Source organism: Tachysurus fulvidraco, chromosome 16 (assembly GCF_022655615.1).
Source record: "Tachysurus fulvidraco isolate hzauxx_2018 chromosome 16, HZAU_PFXX_2.0, whole genome shotgun sequence".
In the NCBI taxonomy this organism is placed as follows: domain Eukaryota; kingdom Metazoa; phylum Chordata; class Actinopteri; order Siluriformes; family Bagridae; genus Tachysurus; species Tachysurus fulvidraco.
The window spans coordinates 9,407,148-9,420,806 of NC_062533.1; the positions used below are offsets into that span (position 1 = coordinate 9,407,148).

The following is a 13,659-nucleotide window of genomic DNA, read 5'->3' on the forward strand; positions in this document are numbered from 1 at the left end:
ATGAAATGCCACACACAGTATATAATGTACACTGTATATTCAATGAACTGCAATACAGTAATTTACAGACACAACATACACACGACATCTTTTATATGCAAGAAAAAAGTTCCATTTTAAACTTGCAAAGCCAGGCCCATGCTTGATGTATAAATTGAATTGCATCGACAAATAAATCGGAGATTCACATGGAATATTTGATGTGTGATGGTTTAGTCGATATTTCATGGTCATTTAAAATAAAAAAATAAAAAATAAATACACATCCTGGTGTCACATTTTATTGTTATTGGATACTTTTTGTCTCATACCTTTCTTACCATTTAAGCTCAGCATCCATAAAGCATGTGACATATAAACAGCTGTTTAAAGGAAAATCCACTCTGAATGACTTTATAATCCTAGTTATAATCTGAGATTTTTATTTTGGGTGGAGTTTCAATGAATTAAGTTTACTGTAATCTGTAAATAGTATGCTATTTTTTCTAAGTAGCTTTTGCTCTGTACCTCCAAATGTACTACAACTGGATAAAGGTCTATTCTTGGGCACTTTAGAGTTCTTGTGGACAGACGTACTAGCTGTCCTCAGGCTGCAAATATTCACTAATCTGATGAGATCTAGTAGAGATAAGACAAATGTGAAAACCATTAATGCCTTTCCGTTCACGCAGCATGAAACTAAAAAACATTTAGGCTTCAAAAGAACACCTGACAAAATGTACCCACTGAGTCGTGACATTGTTTTTAAACCCTTTTTTTAGTTGGATGAAACTGAGCTTTCTGACCAACATCAATGGGAAAATCCCAGTCCGGGGGTAAGTCCTTTTAACCGTAAATCTGTATGCTATGGAGGAGGCATTCAGCTTCACTGATTGTGTTTATATTAGTTTGACTCACTAAAAGGATTCAGCAAATGAAATGAAGCAAATCTTTGTTAGGGATCTTTAGTGGACCTTATCCTGTGTTTTTTTTTTATCCTGCAGCATCACAAGGACATTTGGCTCGGGGAAAACTGAGAAAGGAATATTCCAGGCCTTGAAAGAGCTTGGCCTCCCCAGTGGGAAGGTAGTTTTTCTTTTTTTATTGCTTTTAATGAATGATGGCTGACAACTGACACATCTACAGACTAGATGTTACAGACTGATAAAGTTTATGTAGATTTTTTTTTACTGTTCTTCCAAAGCTTGTTATCAAAACTGCTTTGTCTGTTTTTTTCCCTTACAGAATGATGAAATTGACCATTCTGTGTTCACCTTTGACGTCTTCTATGCTCTCACTCAGAAAATTTGCCCACGCACAGATATTGAGGAACTTTTCAAAAAGATGTAAGTCTTAAACTAAAGAAAAAACACCACAAGAACGTTGTTGTGATTTGTGTAGATTTTTACTGCCGAATCAAGTCCGTTCCCCATTCTGTAATTCACTGGGGTGGTGTTCTAAAGTGCTCACAGGTACAGTACTTACAGTTAAAGTGTGGGTTTGTATCGATGCCTGTGATGTTCAGGTCTAGATGTTCTAACTGCACTTCTCTGTATTTACTATGAATCATTAGGCATTCAGGTTGAATGTCTTTGCTATGCTAACTCCTTTAAAAGGAACCTAACCTGCTTCGACAGTTCAACATTAATAATCTTTATTGTTTCAACTAACATGTGAATAATTAAACGTTTAAAAACGTGTATTAGTGCACTGAAAGCTATGTCGAGTGTGTAGTGCGATAAAGTTGTGATGACTAATCCTCTATTCAGTCGTTGTTCATTTTGATGTAACACATTTCTTCTAATTAATTTCTTTGCAGCAATGGGGACAAAAGTGATTATTTAACAGTAGACCAGTTAGTCAGCTTTCTGAATGAAGTAAGCTCTTTATCATTCATTAACTTCTCTGTGTGGTCGCTTTACCCAGCTGTCCCTGCTTCTTCATTTCCTCCTCGCCAATCCCGCCGACCTGCCTTATGTAGCCATGGCTACCATCAGGGCTAGGCTGCTCCATTGTTCCAGATGCTGCCTCTGCTTTCTGTCTGTGTTTGCTCACTCCCTGGCTGCATATGCATGCATTTATGTATCCATGGCTCTGCAAACGCATAAGCCCTGTTACCCCTGAGTGTGTCTAAAATGGGTTACCCCAGGTTTAGGTCACTTGCAGTGTGAAATTCACTTTATGTGTTAAAGCGGTATAACCAGACTTTCTTCCTCAGTTCTCTACCTGTGTTATGTGTTGCGTCTGCTTTTCCATGTCAAACACCACCCAATGTTCCTGTACCTCTTCTTACCTGACAGTTTGACAAATCTAGCTCTCCCATTTGTAGAATATTTATGCCGTTCTTGTAGTATATACAATAGTAGATATTTTTAAGGTTGTAGACAAGCTTAATGACTCGTGAAGCAGTCTATGATGATGCTCTCACACTCGATACAGCCATGCTAATAAGACTGCACTATGCTGTATGTAGAACCAGCGGGACCCTCGGCTGAACGAGATCCTGTTCCCCTTCTACGACCCCAAACGAGTCATGCAGATCATCGAGAAGTATGAAAGAGATGAGGACCTTAAAAAGAAAGGTGACTGATTCAATCGGAAACAGAAAGGCTGAAAATGATCTGATCTGGCATGGAAATGTTTGTGTTTAAGCAAATATATGCAGCCATCTTGTGGTGAACACAAGTAATACAGCTTGTGACCTTATGAAAGCATGTGGAGTGGAAGGTGAGAAAATAATGAATGCAGATGAAGTAAGAATTTTTTTTTCCTCCCACAAATGCCTCCACACTCCAGAACGCATGTCCAGCGATGGTTTCTGCCGGTACCTGATGTCAGATGAAAACGCTCCCATGTTTCTGGACCACCTGGACCTGTGTCAGGAAATGGACCAGTCACTAGCACACTACTTCATCAGTTCCTCACACAACACGTACCTGACGGGCAGACAGTTTGGGGGCAAATCGTCTGTGGAAATGTACCGACAGGTGCTGCTTTCTGGATGCAGGTAAACACCAGTATGTTTATAGAAATATCAGTATTTAAATTCCATCTAACAATTTTCAAAACCTTTTATTACTTGCATTATGCAGCCATTTATTTAAAGGAAAGCAATTTCATTAAGTATACAATTTAACATCTCTTCTACCACTTGATTTTCATGATAAAATGTTTAGATAAAAGCTTAATTTTATATTTAGGATTAGCTTTATAAAACTAGCTATTAACATAACAAACAAACGGTTTGTCAGTTGTTTGACTAGGTGTGTACAGATGCTACAGTACATGTCACGCTTCGGTTACATTTGCGATTGTTTTACATGATCACACTGTTTAAAGTATCAGTATCGCAGAAGACTACACAATATGCAGATGAGCACTTTAACAAAAGAGTTTGACGTTTGGTTTTTAATATATATCACAAGGCATATCATAATTACACTGCATAGCCATGTGATTAATATATGCTTTTATGCCAGTGTTGTAGAAAAAGTGATCTTCAGGGGGATCTTTGTATAATGAAAGAGCACAGACTATAATGGTTCTACTTCAGAAACCTTTCTGATAGGGGAACTGACTGTTGTAGGGCTCTTTAACCGCAGTATAGCAAATGAAGACTCCTTTCAGACTGCTATATCGTTTGTGGAGACTGAATCAGAGCTTTTGATTCATTTGCTATTTAGTTGGATTTGGTTTTAGATTTGGTTGCTGATAATTAAGCGAGTCAGAAAAGTAAAAACATGCTGGAAAAGGAGAAGGAGAAAGGTAAAAAAAAAACAAGTGACAATCTTTAATTTTCAATACAGACACAGCACCAATTCTGTGCTCTTCTCTTCTTGGTATTTGCACGGTGTAAATTGATCCTGCTGTAAAAGTTTGGGCAAAAAAAGAAACTTGTTATCTGTTGTTAAGTTTCTTCTGAGTGTTATAATATTAGTAACGTGAGACATTTTGAAACAAAATGCTTGTTCCCCAGGCATCTACCTTCCACATGAGACTTGGTGGAAGTGACAGTATTGTGAAGTGTCCTTGGTAACAGTAGATATGTGGTTATTGACACCCGAAATAATTATGTTTGCGATTTTTACTACTGAATCATAACACTGTGTGAAGCAATGGATTCTGCATTTGTTTTGTAATTCCTTTAATGTGTGTGTGTGTGCTCAGGTGTGTGGAGCTAGACTGCTGGGATGGAAAAGGAGAAGATCAAGAACCCATTATTACCCATGGGAAGGCCATGTGTACTGACATCCTCTTCAAAGTGAGAACACACACACACACACACACACACACACACACACACACACACACATCTCTCAGGCTTTAAACAATGCAGGAACTTTCTTTTAGCATTTAGCTTTATTAATTGCTATTTTTTTAAATTTACAATTATTTATCCGAATTAAAGCTAAATAATAGTACAAGAACAGGGGCATTATATAAGGTATATATATATGAAGTGAAGTGAAGTGACGTGACATACGGCTAAGTACGGTGACCCATACTCAGAATTTGTTCTCTGCATTTAACCCAATCCGAAGTGCGCACACACACACCGTGAACACACACCCGGAGCAGTGGGCAGTCATTTATACTGCGGCGCCCGGGGAGCAGTTGGGGGGTTCGGTGCCTTGCTCAAGGGCACCTCAGTCGTGGCCGGCCCGAGACTCAAACCCACAACCTTTGGGTTACGAATCAGACTCTCTAACCATTAGGCCATGACTGCCCCCATGTATATATACAGTAATCCCTCACCATTTCGCGGTTCAAGTTTCGCGGCCTCAGTGCATCGCTGATGTTTCAAAAATATCAATTGAAAAATTTAAAAAAAAAACGGTTTCCCAGGATGCCAGACAAAGAGAGAAACTCTCTCAGAGGCTTTGTACATACCCACGGGCACTTAGACAAGGCACGTGATTGGTTCCTGGCACGAGATCTGAGCTGATTGGCTGCGCATCATCGCATCCTCTCTCAGCTTCTTCCCTTGTTGTATCTCGCTACTCTCGTTCACGCTGTGAACTGTGTCTCGTGTATTGTGTTTGAAATTAACTTTTTGTTAAGCCCTTACAATGCCTCCTAAGCACCTTGCCCCTGCGAAAGATTCCTCTAGTGAGCCCAAGAGGAAGAGCAAGATGATGATGATGACCATCAGTGAAAAGGTCAAACTTAGGGCCAATCGTACTTCGTGGATTTTCACTTATCGCGAGGGGTTCCGGTCCCTATTAACCGCGATAAACGAGTCATCACTGTATATATACTCAGCCCGGACTTTGCATTTGTGCATTTGTTTGTTTTGTGTCACGTGTCTGCCCCGCCATTGTCTCTCCCTTCCCACCTCTTCACACCTGTTCCTCATTTGTTAATTGTTATCAGTATTTAGTTGAGCTGCGTTGCCTTGAGCAGCTCAGAATCCTCTGTTGTCTTCTGTTGTCGTTGTTCGAGTAGTGTCTGGTTTTGTCCTTGTCCTTGTTTTGTGTTTTTCTTTAATAAATCCTGTTTTTTTTATGCTATCCTGCATTTGGGTCTATTTTATCCCCGCGTCCATGACATATATATATATATATACAGGTGCATCTCAATAAATTAGAATGTCATGGAAAAGTTATTTATTTCAGTAATTCAACTCAAATAGTGAAACTTGTGTATTATATAAATTCAGTACAAACAGACTGAAGTAGTTTGAGTCTTTAGTTCTTTTAATTTTGATGACTTTGGCTCACATTTACCAAAAAAAAAATAGATTACCTCATTGCCTCATATTGCCTCACACCTCCAGGGTTGGGGGTTTGATTCCCGCCTCCGCCTTGTGTGTGTGGAGATTGCATGTTCTCCCCGTGCCTCGGGGGTTTTCTCCGGGTACTCCGGTTTCCTCCCCCGGTCCAAAGATATTCATGGTAGGTTGATTGGCTTCTCTGGAAAAATTGTCCATAGTGTGTGATTGCATAAGTGAATGAGAGTGTGTGTGTGTGCCCTGCGATGGGTTGGCACTCCGTCCAGGGTGTATCCTTCCTGGATGCCCGATGATGCCTGAGATAGGCACAGGCTACCCGTGACCCCAGAGTTCGGATAAGCGGTAGAAAATGAACGAATGGATGAATGAATGAATGAATGAATGAATGAAATTAGAATATGGTGACATGTCAATCAGCTAATCAACTCCAAACACCTGCAAAGTTTTCCTGAGCCATCAAAATGGTCTCTCAATTTGGTTCACTAAGCTACACAATAATGGGGAAGACTGCTGACCTGACAGTTGTCCAGAAGACAATCATTGGCACCCTTCACATGGAGGGTAAGCCACAAACATTCATTGCCATAGAAGCTGGCTGTTTATACAGTGCTGTATCCAAGCAGGTTAACAGAAAGTTGAGTGGAAGGAAAAAGTGTGGAAGAAAAAGATGCACAACCAAATGAGAGAACCGCAGCCATGAGAGGCTTGTCAAGCAAAATCGAGTCAAGAATTTGGGTGAACTTCACAAGGAATGGACTGAGGCTGGGGTCAAGGCATCAAGAGCCACCACATATAGACGTCTCAAGGAATTTGGCTACAGTTGTTGTATTCTTCTTGTTAAGCCAATCCTGAACCATAGACAACGTCAGAGGCATCTTAGCTGGAATAAGGAGAAGAAGAACTGGACTATTTCCTCTTCTCAGATGAGCACAAGTTTTGTATTTCATTTGGAATCCAAGGTCCTAGAGTCTGGAGAAAGGGTGGAGAAGCTCATAGCTCAAGTTTCTTGTTAAGTTTCCAGTCTGTGATGATTTGTGGTGCAATGTCATCTGATGGGGTTGGTCCACTGTGTTTATTTTTAAAACCAAAGTCACACCCATTTACCAAGAAATTGTAAAGCACTTCATGCTTCCTTCTGCTGATGCTGATTTAATTTTCCTGCAGGTTTTGGCACCTTCCAACACTGCACCAAAAGTTGGTTAATTGACCATGGTGTTGGTGTGCTTGTCTGGCCAGCAAACTCACCAAACCTGAACAAGAAACAAAGACAAAATACAGATGAGCGAAAGGCCACTGTCAATGACACCTGGGCTTCCATACCACCTCAGCAGTGCCACAGATTGATCACCTCCATACCACACCAAATTGAGGCAGTAATTAAAGCAAAAGGAGCCCATACAAAGTATTGAGTACATATACAGTAAATGAACATACTTTCCAGAAGGCCAACAATTCATTAATATTTTTTTATTGGTCTTATGAAGTATTCAAATTTTTTGAGAATTGCTGGGTTTTTGTTAAATGTGAGCCCAAATCATCACAATTACAAGAACCAAAGACTCAAACTAATTCAGTCTGTTTGTACTGAATTTATATAATACACAAGTTTCACTATTTGAGTTGAATTACTGAAATAAATGAACTTTTTCATGGCATTGTAATTTATTAAAATGCACCTTTATATATATATATATATATATATATATATATATATATATATATATATATATATATAAATAAAGGGCATCAGGTTGTATGGTGATCATATTTTGCTTGAATAAATAAATATAGCCTCCGGTGGTCCAGCAGCATGATCTCATGCTCTCTTTGCCATGGCAAAAGAGCGAAACCCAGTAACTGAAGAGTTAACTCTCTGTGTCGGTCCCAAGCCATGAAATGGGTAAAATAAAATGGGAGGGTTGTATCAGGAATGGCATCTGGTGTAAAACCTGTGCAAAATCTAATATGTGGACCATATGATCTTCTGTGGTGACCCTGAACAGGGAGCAGCTGAATCAGCAAGAACAAATCAATGCTGTGTGTAATTCACCTTCATCTCGCCTTTCTATTCTTTACAGGACGTAATTCAGGCTATTAGGGAGACGGCATTTGTGACGTCAGAGTATCCAGTTATTCTTTCATTTGAAAACCACTGCAGGTGAGTTTAGCACAGTGATTCTAGCCAAGTATAATTTTGAGTGTATTTCTATAAATTGTGTTTAGAACTGTGTATTTATTGTGTCATTTATTCAATGATGCTTGTTGTGGTGTTTCAGTAAAACTCAGCAGTATAAGATGGCTAAATACTGTGAGGATATCTTCGGAGACCTGTTACTCAAACAGCCACTTGAGGGCTTCCCAGTACGTGATCTTCTGAATCATCACTCACACACGAGCTATCAAAGACCTAGAGTGTGTGCCATGGTACATTTATAGTACATTTACAGGGGCTCTACGTTGGAGGTATAAATCATAAGATTTTGCTATGAAGATCTTATGAAGATCTGGATGTTTTTTAATGTATTGTGTTTGTCAGGATGTGTTGAAGTAAGAAGCCATCATGTCTACAATTTAACAGAAATTACTTTTTCCTGTTCTTTCTTTTTAGATTGAGCCTGGACGCGCTCTACCTTCACCAAACGACCTGAAAAGAAAAATCCTCATAAAAAACAAACGCTTAAAGCCAGAAGTGGAACAGAGTACGTCACAGTGTGTTTCTGAAGCTTTATTTTGTAATTGTTAACAAACTTGTTGCTTCTTATCCTACTTTCTCATCTACTTCGATACACTTACATTACTTTGTGATGTCTGTAGTGAAACATACGTACGTGTGTGTGTGTGTGTGTGTGTGTGTGTGTGTGTGTGTGTGTGTGTGTGTGTGTGTGTGTGTGTGTACACACCTGAAACAGAGCAACTGGAGTCGTTTAAGAGACACATGGAGGCGGGAGAGATGAGTGTACAGGCAGTAGAAGATGAAAATGAAGAAGATATAGAGAACGGTCAGCTACCGCACATTACAGTGGTCAATGTCTGTCAGTTCACATATTTACACACACACACACACACACACTGCAGAAGACTTCTATTTTATTCTATAGTAAAGCATAATGCAAGGAATAAAACACTAATAATACAATTATATCATACATTTTTTATTAAATGATGTAACAATCAGATAAACTGTGATATGTAGTACAAATTTGTCATGTCACTTATATTATAACAGCTATAAACAGTTGCTCCATCCTAAAGGCTTTACTGCATTGGGGGGGGGGGGGGGGGTTAGAGGTTTTATCTCTGGCTGCTACAAAACACTGACAACAGAGACGCCTTCCATAAGTGATAAACATCCCCTTATAAAATACTTAGCCACAGTAATGAAAGGTTTTAACATGATTGCATGTACAAAGCCTGTGTATGTTGTTACTATAGAAACAATAATGTTAAAATGAGAAAAGTGATATGAAGCTGTATTTGGATATGTGTTATAGTCAGAACAACCGACAGTCTTGCTGTTATAAACACTACATGAGAATTCATCAGTGCTGTGGTATAATGTGGAAAAATTCAACTGTACGCTTAACGGTCAATACTCTTATTGACTTTTTCTACAGCAGACGCTAAAGACATCAACTCAGAGGCAAAAACCCGCAACAACATTTCCTCAGACGAGCCCAGTGAACAAGATACACATGAAAACAGTGTAAAGAAAAACAAGGTGGGATCATTGTTTGCACCTTTGCCTAAATGCAGCTTGCAGATGAAGTTTTGTATTTGAATCCTGTTTTTCCTTCTAACTTAACATCAGATTCCTGATGATGAGACTACAGAGATTTCAGAGGCAACAGAAGCAGATGCGACTGATGTGTCAGAGGCTTCGGATCTTGATAACAAGAAGAAGGTCGAGCATTTGAACCTTGAACCTTTTCACTGATGATCATAGAAAAACATATGCTATGATAATACTTTGAAGTGAAGTACACAGCTGCATTACACTTACTTTAGCCCTCTTGTTGAGCTGTAGCTCCTTTGTCCTACTACTGTGAGCTCTGTTTTCTGGATAATTGGTGGAAACCTCTGTGCCCAAGCGTTCTTTGAAGCGTTCTGCTTCAAAGTCACTTTGGCTAAAAACATCTGCTAAATAAATAAATAGAAATGCGTTTTGCCTCAGGGTGTGGATACGGCAGAGGATGCGGATGCTGAGCAGCAGCTAATTGCCTCGTATAAATATGAAGGAGCCACAACCAACATCCACCCTTATCTTTCTGCCATGGTGAACTACGCCCAGCCAGTCAAGTTCCAGAGCTTTGAGATCGCAGAGGGTAAAAATGAGTCATTAAGTATTGTAATCATATCAGTAGATTATATTTTTTTACTGCAGATAACTCAGGTCTTATTTTAAATTATCTGCTGTTGGCTTTTTTCAGAGAAAAATATCCATCATAACATGTCGTCCTTTAATGAGTCTGTTGGTCTCGGCTACCTGAAAACCAACGCCATTGAGTTCGTGAAGTATCCTTTTGCTTTGAAAATGATGATTTCTAAGGATGGGTGTTAATTCTATCTCATTTATTTACTTAAGCAGTATTCCAGAACTGATTTTCTTTTTCGATTTAAGTTTTCATTTTATTAAACTGCTGGGAAATCTGTAAACAGCAAATAATGAAGTTTGTTGAATTGATTTTTATTCTTAATTCTTTATAGTAAGGCTATTTTAGTTCTTCCTCCATTCAAGCAATCCAGTAGTTCTTTGTTCTCACGCTTAAACCCATAAGGCCCTTAAAGCTCTTTAAAGCTTGTTTTTAAACAGACTTGTTTTTCTCAAGCTATCTGCCAACCTCTCTTTTGGGAATTCTTCTCAGACCTTTGCCTTTCTGGATTATAAATAACTCTTCTGCCATTTGCATGCACCTCCCTATGTGCCTTTTCCTCAGCGACCAATGTACAGCTACAACAAGCGGCAGATGAGCCGGATCTACCCCAAAGGAGGCCGTGTGGACTCCAGTAATTACATGCCTCAGATCTTTTGGAACGCTGGGTGCCAGATGGTGTCTCTGAACTTTCAGACTCCAGGTACGACTCTGCCCCGGGGCACTGCCACAGCACCCCATGTGCAAGAACAGAACACATAATGTTACATTAAATATCTGAGATAAATGAGATGGTCTTGTGAAAAGCTTCAGGTACCAGACTTTATTAATATATTTTTTATACTATCTCTAAATATCAGTAATTTATTTGTGTTAGCAACATTATTTAGAGTCTCGGTTGGTTTCGGCTCTGGGTTGTTGATCAGGGTTCAAGCCACAGCACTGCCAAGCTGCTGTTGGGCTCTTGTGCAAGGCCCTTAACCCTCTCTGCTCCAGGGGCACTGTATCATGGCTGACCCTGCGCTCTGACACCAACCTCCAAAGTATAGAAAGAATTTCACTGTGGTGTAATGTATATGTGACAAAATAAAAGCTTCTATTCTATTTATTTATGTTTAAATAAAGAAAGCAAATTCATCGCCAGTTCAGCCTAAAGCAATATACTGTACTTGACGGGTATCATAGTAGGCAGGCTGCCTCATTTACATTTACATCTGTGTACAATTTGTGTATCTAGAGGATTATGATCATCTCTAAACTTATTAGCACCATGAGTATAATGGGTTATAGAAAAATCTCTGTGTTTTTTTTAGTGTAATCTCTCACTGAAATCCTCAGACATTTAACATTTTACTGAAGTCAATTTATTAGAAGAAAATGTCTTTACACCGAATACTAAATGCAGGTGTACATTGTGATGCATGAAGTTTTGTTCAACCATATATTTGACAAGTTTTTTATTATTATTATTACTTCAGTGAAAAAAAAGTGAGAGAATTCTTCACCTTTTAAGGGCACAAGTAACCATCAGAGTAAAATCGGTGCTAAAATCTGCAGACATGTAGAATATATATCCAATTTATTCAACACCAGCTGCTGCCGTCTATCCATCTAGGATTATTTATTGGATTTAAAGTGGGAGAATGTTGTTTTAGCAGCTGCATTTTGTAATGTTGTTATTTTTTAGATCCGAGAAAACAGATTGTCAAAACTTATAATGAAGTATACCACACAATTGTGTGATTCATGTAGACAGGAGGATTTAATATCACTGATTTTAAGAAATCATCTTCAAGAACACAGATCGTAATTTTGTAAATCTACTTTTGATACTTACTGGAAAATGTTAAAAAACCATACAGTCACCAAACAAGTGAAGTCACGTGTTAGATATGTTAGATTTTCATGCTTGGCATACAACTTCTAAATAGGGAATTTGGTATTACTCGGTTTCCAACACCACTCGAATGCAGCATGACTTGCAAAAACAAAGAAAGATAGTGCATAATGAGGTTTTCTAATGAGTGCAGGCTACACTGCTGTTGAATAGTGTGGTAGTAGAACTAAGAGTGGGTAGAGAAAGCTTATTATGCCTTTTTTTCATGTATGTGTAGATTTGGCTATGCAGCTGAACCAGGGGAAGTTCGAGTACAACGGTGCGTGTGGGTGAGTGTAACATCATCGTCCTGGCAAAACTCATCAATTAAAGTGTGTCACATCCCATTAGCCGTAGCCAAGGGCGGACCATATCCGCGATCCACATTAGCACAAATGAACACTCGCTAAACGTTGGGCCTCACACATACCCGGTCTTTTGCTGCACAGAGATCCTCTATCTACTGTGGCTGCCTGAGGGAACAACACACTCTTAGGATTACATCCCACGGTGTGTCAGAGTTACATGCTGTTCTGCCGGGCCTCATTTTCCTCTGCACTGCAGAAACATTGAGAAGTGTGCCCACCACTAGGAACAGGGGTGTTGTCAACGTGATTGTTTTGTGTGTGTTCTTGTGTTTGATGATTCATGATGTTTATAATGGGAAAATCTCCAGTCATTAATCTTCCTCCAAACAATTAATCTGACAAATAATTACCACCTCCCTTAAATGGTTGTTCAGCCAGTCATCGCTGTAAACATGGTAGCTTTGATCTTTCTTTCATTTAATGAAGTATGTATTCAGTAAGCTACAGATTTTTTGTACGTTATATATTTGGTAGTAAAATCCTTTAAAATAATTTTGTGCATCAGTGTTTTCTAAATCTTAGGGACCACTTCCAGTGTGAACAATTTCCAAGGACCCTGGATTTGTATGAATATAAGACGATATGCAAGAATATGTCAAATTCATTGGGGTCAAAGGCAAATAATCAAACTGCTGCAATGGAAAGCATATTAAAAGAGCATGTGAATTGTCTGCTGACTGAGCTGTGCTGTTACAGACCATTCAACAGCACTTTTTTTATTATTCTCCTTAGAAAATTTTTTTTTTTTTTTTCTGACTAAATCCATTCAAATTTAAACTACTAGTCGGTTAGTCTATTTATAAGAATTGAATATGTGGAGATATTATATATATAATATTTATTGTCATGCCAATACCATAATATAATTAGCACTTACTTATAATCTATTTATGGACATTGTTTTAAGAACCGTGGGTTTACTTTATTATTACTAATTATTATTAATTATTTCATTATTAAGGAGGCAAATGTGGATAGTTTTCACAAAATGCCGGTGACTTAAAGTAAAAAGTGTAGTAAGAATACCTAGGTAGCCATTTTTTCAGCTGTAGCTGGTGTGTGTGTGTGTGTGTGTGTGTGTGTGTGTGTGTGTGTGTGTGTGTGTGTGTTAAGGGAGCTGAACTTTTGCTTTGTGTATTCATTTCCTGCAGGTACTTGTTGAAGCCAGATTTCATGCGGCGCTCTGACAGGATGTTTGACCCATTCTCTGAGACGCCAGTGGATGGTGTCATCGCTGCCACCTGCAGTGTTCAGGTGAGACAATAGATGGCACTGTACACCTTCAGTAAACTCTTACAGCAATACAATTTCCTGCTGCATGTCTACATATCTGTT

General features: G+C 38.9%; 1 protein-coding gene across 6 annotated transcripts in view; it reads left to right on the forward strand.

Annotated features, from left to right (window-relative positions):
* LOC113644350 (1-phosphatidylinositol 4,5-bisphosphate phosphodiesterase beta-4) overlaps positions 1-13,659 on the forward strand; it is a 62,024-nt gene that overhangs the window by 30,118 nt on the left and 18,247 nt on the right. For 3 of the 6 annotated variants that reach the window (XM_027149098.2, XM_027149095.2, XM_027149094.2), the window contains 18 exons: positions 762-815; positions 984-1,065; positions 1,225-1,325; positions 1,799-1,856; positions 2,453-2,561; positions 2,776-2,986; positions 4,147-4,240; positions 7,789-7,868; positions 7,987-8,134; positions 8,319-8,409; positions 8,620-8,709; positions 9,325-9,428; positions 9,519-9,611; positions 9,882-10,032; positions 10,138-10,222; positions 10,659-10,783; positions 12,195-12,246; positions 13,476-13,578. In XM_027149098.2, the coding sequence (XP_027004899.1) occupies positions 762-815; positions 984-1,065; positions 1,225-1,325; positions 1,799-1,856; positions 2,453-2,561; positions 2,776-2,986; positions 4,147-4,240; positions 7,789-7,868; positions 7,987-8,134; positions 8,319-8,409; positions 8,620-8,709; positions 9,325-9,428; positions 9,519-9,611; positions 9,882-10,032; positions 10,138-10,222; positions 10,659-10,783; positions 12,195-12,246; positions 13,476-13,578 (1,831 nt within the window). The remainder of the gene's footprint in view (positions 1-761; positions 816-983; positions 1,066-1,224; positions 1,326-1,798; positions 1,857-2,452; positions 2,562-2,775; positions 2,987-4,146; positions 4,241-7,788; positions 7,869-7,986; positions 8,135-8,318; positions 8,410-8,619; positions 8,710-9,324; positions 9,429-9,518; positions 9,612-9,881; positions 10,033-10,137; positions 10,223-10,658; positions 10,784-12,194; positions 12,247-13,475; positions 13,579-13,659) is intronic. The other 3 variants (XM_027149101.2, XM_027149099.2, XM_027149096.2) reach the window with 2 other exon arrangements.